The sequence below is a fragment of the Neopelma chrysocephalum genome, unplaced genomic scaffold (genome assembly GCF_003984885.1).
Source record: "Neopelma chrysocephalum unplaced genomic scaffold, ASM398488v2 Primary Assembly neopelma1_65244, whole genome shotgun sequence".
NCBI lineage: Eukaryota > Metazoa > Chordata > Aves > Passeriformes > Pipridae > Neopelma > Neopelma chrysocephalum.
In genome coordinates, this window is record NW_020907192.1 from 1 (window position 1) to 5,299 (window position 5,299).

At 51.8% G+C, this 5,299-nt stretch overlaps 1 protein-coding gene across 1 annotated transcript; it reads left to right on the plus strand.

The window, feature by feature from the left end:
- The first annotated feature begins 1,196 nt into the window (after positions 1-1,196).
- LOC113979285 (ankyrin repeat domain-containing protein 26-like) lies at positions 1,197-3,652 on the plus strand. The gene is made up of 4 exons (XM_027706726.1): positions 1,197-1,448; positions 2,135-2,370; positions 2,686-2,910; positions 3,376-3,652. The coding sequence occupies exons 1-3, from the start codon at positions 1,212-1,214 to the stop codon at positions 2,885-2,887; spliced, it is 675 nt and encodes a 224-aa protein (XP_027562527.1). The 5' UTR covers positions 1,197-1,211; the 3' UTR covers positions 2,888-2,910; positions 3,376-3,652.
- The last annotated feature ends 1,647 nt before the right edge of the window (positions 3,653-5,299 follow it).

The following is a 5,299-nucleotide window of genomic DNA, read 5'->3' on the forward strand; positions in this document are numbered from 1 at the left end:
ACTTCTTTTGAAAGCTGGGAGATGCTTTCCCTCTATTTCTTGTCATGCTGATGATTTTTTTTCCCATTGGCTGCATTTTGGATGTGCTGGGCTTTTCTTAATGCTCCTTCTGCTGTTGCAGTGGTAGATGACTCTAACTAATACGGAGGTAGTTCTCATTCTGGGGAAAGATGCAAATGTAGAGGGCAGAGCAGTAGGTGTAAGGGCTGCTGGAGGCCAGGCTGTCCTGCAGAGGAAGGGCAAGCCAGGAGTGGCAGCAGCCTGGCAGGGTGCGTGAGCTCCCGGGCCAGGGAGCCGTCCCACAGGCCCTGAGCAGGAAGAGCAGAACAGGTCTGCTGACAGTAAGCGGGGTCAGCCAAAAGTGCAGATCCCCCGGCTGGGCCTTAGGGATGGGCAGGTCTGCCGTCCTGGCAGGACATCCCGTCCATGGGCTGAGAGCAGTGGGGCCCAGCTCAGGCCTGGCTGCAGCTTGAGGGAGGCTGTGACAGCGTCCTCTGGGTGTGAGAGATGAATTGCTGCCCTGGGAGAGAGGGGAGGAACTCCGCTGTCACTGGCAGGGCACGATCAGCCCCTGAGCCCTGTCTCAGGCACGAGCTGAGCAGGAGGCACTTGACCTTTTGCTTTTCTGCACAGTGTTGTTGCTGCCCAGGGCACAATGAGGACAGGGGCCTCCCAGGGGAAAATCTCTCACCTATTGCTCACGGGGAGCTGTTTCAGCCCATCTTGTGGCGGGGAGCCAGAAGGGCTGTTCCCAGCAGTGCTTTTGAGGCTGCTCTGCCTGTGCAGCAGTGCCATGGAACCTCTCATCCCCTTCTCCGCTCGTCACTCGGATCCGTTGCTAAAGCGGCGTCTGTCAGAGTCACGCTTGGGTTTGGAGGCATCCCTGTGGAATGGCTTCCTGCCTTTGCAGGGATTCCTTTGGAGTCCAGAAGCTTGGAGCATTTTTGCATGAGGAACTGCAAAAGGATGGGAAACTGAGGAATCCTATGACAAATGATGTGAAAGCTGTTCTTGGTGGAAAAGAAGAGCCTGGTTTCACTTTGTTTCTAGTCCTGAGCCAGCAGATGATGAATAGAGTCTCCCTGGGCACCCCCTTTTGGGGTTTTCCCAGAATTCACTGCCTTTACACCACGCTGAGTTCCTTTTTTTTTTCTTTCTGTCTGCAGGTTGCTGAACTTTCCCAGCAGTTGGACAGGGAACGTGAACAGTGCATGCAGCTGGAGGCCAAAAATCAGGCTTTGCAGGAAGAGCTGTCTACCCTGAGTGGGAAGTGCGAGAACCTGGCGATGGACAAATGCCAGCTGCAAGAAGAGCTGGCAAAACTCCGGCACCATTTGGAGACCAATGTGGTGGATCGCAGCCAACTGGAACAATGTAAAAGAGAGGTGGAAGAACAAGCAGACCAGGAAATAAGACAAAAACTCCAAGAAGTCAATGAGTTTTTGCAAGTAAGTGACTTTCTCCCCAGTGTCACAGGTGCTACGTAAACTTCTCTTGTGGCCGTGGTTTTGGGTATTTTTCTTTTGCTCCTGTATTCTGTGGGTTAGCTTCTGTCTTTGCTGAAGGCAGTGGCAGAAGGCAATCTGGTTGGGCAGGAGTGCTGTCCTGGGTGTGCAATGTGCCGGCAGGTCCCTGAATCCAAAGGCTGCCCAAGGCAGATCCCACTTTGCAGTGCTTGGGGGGGATCTCTGTGTGCTGCTCTGCTTCTTGCTGCTCATCCTTGAATGGGTTTGGCAACTTGCAGCTGTCATGGCCAGACCTACAGGTGCTGCTTTGTCCTTGCAGGGGGGAAGGTGCTCAGAAAAGGAGTCACTGAAATTCCGGGGGTAGGGGGGGGGGGGTGGAGGTGGGGGATGCTCTTCTTGTCTTTGAAGAATCCTTTTGGATATGCCCTGTCCTACAGATCCTGTGTCTCTTCATTAGTAGCTTTGAAGAAGAGAGCTAATTTGGGCTTCTTTCCCAATGCAAAGAATTCTTTGCCCTGGTAGCTCCTGGGTTCTGCCTTGATTGCTGCTGGGAGTGAGGAGGCACAGCCGCCTCTCTGAGCAAAGCCCTGAAATTGGGTCTGTGCAATTTTGTGCTGGGCAGAGCTCTCTTTTTCTTGTGGGGGTTGAAGGTGCACTGTCTCCTTCAGGCACAGGCAGCCTACCAGGACACACTGGAAGAAATCAGAAGCAGTCATTTGGACTCACTGAAAAACCAGTTAGAAGACAGAATTAGAGATCTGGAACGTGCACTGGGAAGGAGAAAAAGCAACCCACCAGAAAGACCTTTTCAGAGAGAATCCACCCGGGCAGAAGTGGAAAAGTACAAAGAGCTGTATCTGGTGGAAGCCAAAACCAGAAAAAGCCTCGCCAAGAAACTGGAAAGGTAAGTCCATGATGTTTTGGACTGGTAAGAACAGACTCCTTTTTCCTCCTGCATTTTCCTTCTAAAATCCCTTTCCTTGAGAAGGCCAGGGTAGCCCAGAGTTCTTATGGAGGTGACACTTGCTGCTCCTTGCACTTGGTGTGATTTCTTAGAAACAGGCCCTCTGAACAAGCTCAGACCAAAGGATGTGCTTGTTTTGGACACTCTTAATGCCCTTGGCTTTCAGAAGTGGAGTAGTAGTCAAGGATGTGGAGGGTAACTTTGCAAAAGCCTTCCTGCCACAGATGACTCTCTGTGTGCTTGTGAATGTTTCAGAGCTAATGAGAGACTTGCAGAGGCCAACACCAAGCTCCTTTGGGAGCACCACAGAAGCAGATCTGCAGTCCCAAGCAGCGCTGTCAGCAGACATCTGGCTGCAAGTCCACTTCTGGATTCAACTGGCCTGGGACTTCTTGGCATCAGTTTGGGACTGAGCAGAAATCTGGGTCTCAGAACACCACCCAGACACCTGTGGTAAAGCCCAAGACTTCTGCTCATCAGGTTGGTACAAAATTTCCAGAGTGATCAAAGGCCAAAAAAGGTTGAAATGGAAGCAATGAGCTGTGTGACTACATTCTTTGACAAGAGAACCTGTGGGAAAGAGCACTGTGGTGCAGGAACCTCCCACCTAAGTTCTACACTAGATTTACACGTAGTAATCTTCTGTAGCCTGTGGGGTTTGGTGGGAAGCCAACTCCAACCGGCTCCAGATTGTTTTGGGGTCAGAAGTGGGATTGTTTTGGTTCTTTTGGTTTTGTTGTGGGAACATTGTCTGGGAAAGCTGCCAAGAGCAGGTTTGTTTTGTAAACATCCACCACTGTTTTGGGACATACCGGGAGAGCTGCCAAGAGGGATTTTGTTTATCTAAACATAGCTTTGTTTAGGAAGAAGGAGAAAGAAAAATAATGACAATGGCCTTTTTACTAATTTTTTTCATGATTCTTGCTGGTTTTGTGCCTGTCCTAGGACATCCTGTAAGGGACCGTTCAGATGGATGGAATGAATTGCTTCCTTTCCTTAATTTCGACCTCCACAGCCTAGTAGCCAGTTTCCTTAATGGTGGCCTTCAAGGTTTGGTAGCAAAGACTCCTAAGATCAGCTCTAACCCCTCCCTAAATTGTTCAGCGACAATGATCCTAGTGGTGAAGGCAGCGAAAATGCCACTTAAAATTGGAAAGGTGGTGCTGCATTGGTGCCCTTGTTGTAAGAAAGGCCAAAGCTCGAAAGGAATCGCTGGAGCTTTGGGAAGGGGCTTGGAAAGGCCAGTCTCTGGATGGCAAGGACCCCAGCAGAGCTCTGAGACCTACGAGGAGATTACAGTCACAAACCTGCTGAACCAATTCTCACCTGGCTGTTACGATGCTGGGATAATGGGGCTCGAAGCCACAGGTTAGAAGGGTTTGAAGCTCAGCAGTTGGGATCTATGGCTGGAGCTCGAGTCATTGAACAGGAAATGGGAAGAGAGAGACAGAGATTACAGAGATGACAGAGACAGACCAGTAGAACGATCTCAACCATGATTTCGACCTCGACCTCGATCTTGGTGCCGGTCTCGTTCAAGATCTCCTCCCCTCATATGCAGAAGGAGAGAAAATCCCAGACGTAGATCACGTGGTCAACTGTGGTCTTACCTATGCAGCAAGGGAGAAAACATGAAAAAGTGGGATGGTGAGCCCACTTCCAAACTGGAGGGCAGAGTGAGAGAACTAAAACGGAAGGAAGACGATAAGAAAGTTGTCTACGTGGTCGATGCAGATGTCCTGAAAAAAAGGCTGCGATCTCCGAGACGTGGGAAGGTCCGCTTCAGTGATGACAAAAAAGCCTCTGATAAGCCAAAACAAAAATCCGACAGCAAATGCTCTGACCAGGACCGATAGAGGGGCCCTGCCTTCTGCCAGGAGAAGGAGAGGGACACGGCAGATAACCAGGTTTCCTGGGCTGTGTGGGTTCAATGGCCTGGCACATGGGATCCTCAGAGATACCGGGCTTTGATAGATGCTGGTGCCCAGTGTAGTTTAATGCCATGGGAGCATAAGAGTACAGAGACTGTTTCTATTTCTGGAGTGACAGGAGGGTCTCAAGAGTTGTCAGTGGTAGAGGCCGACATAAGCTTGACAGGAGAGCAATGGGAAAAGCATTCCATTGTGACGGGGCCAGAAGCCCCTTGCATTCTTGGTATGGACTACCTAAGAAGAGGATACCTCAAGGACCCGAAGGGGTACCGGTGGGCTTTTGGTGTAGCCACGGTGATTGAAGAGGAGTCCAAGCAATTGTCTGCCCTTCCTGGCCTCTCAGAAGACCCCTCCGTAGTGGGACTACTGCGAGTCAAAGAACAAGAAGTGCCAATAGCCACGACAGACATACACAGGCAACAGTATTGGATGAACCAAGATGCTGTGATCCCCATCCATAAGATGATCCGGAAGCTGGAGAGCCAAGGGGTGGTCAGCAGCATCCACTCCAAGCTCCCTGCCAAGCCAGGCTCACCTGAGGCGGGTCCCGCAGCAGTGCATCCCGGGACCTTTGGAATGTCTCTGGAGAGGGAGATTCCAGCACCTTCCTGGGAAGCCTGTGCCAGTGCTCTGCCCCCCTCAGTGTCAACAAGTTCTTCCTCCTCCCCTTGAGGGAGATCTCCTCAGGAAATGTCCCTGTCTCCTTTCTCATCTGCCAGGCAAACCCCGAGCTGACAGGCCTGGAGGGACTGGAGGCCATCTGCAGCCAGCAGAAGGTGCTGGAGTGGCTCGAAGCCTATTTCCACGCCACCACTCCCTACGCGCTGCCCGCTCTGCCCTGGCAAGAGCCCTGGGCGCCGGCGCTGCAGGCAGGAGCTTGCCTCTGGCCCCAACAGCCCCTTGGCCACGCATCTCCTCCTGCCACGGCTACTGACGGC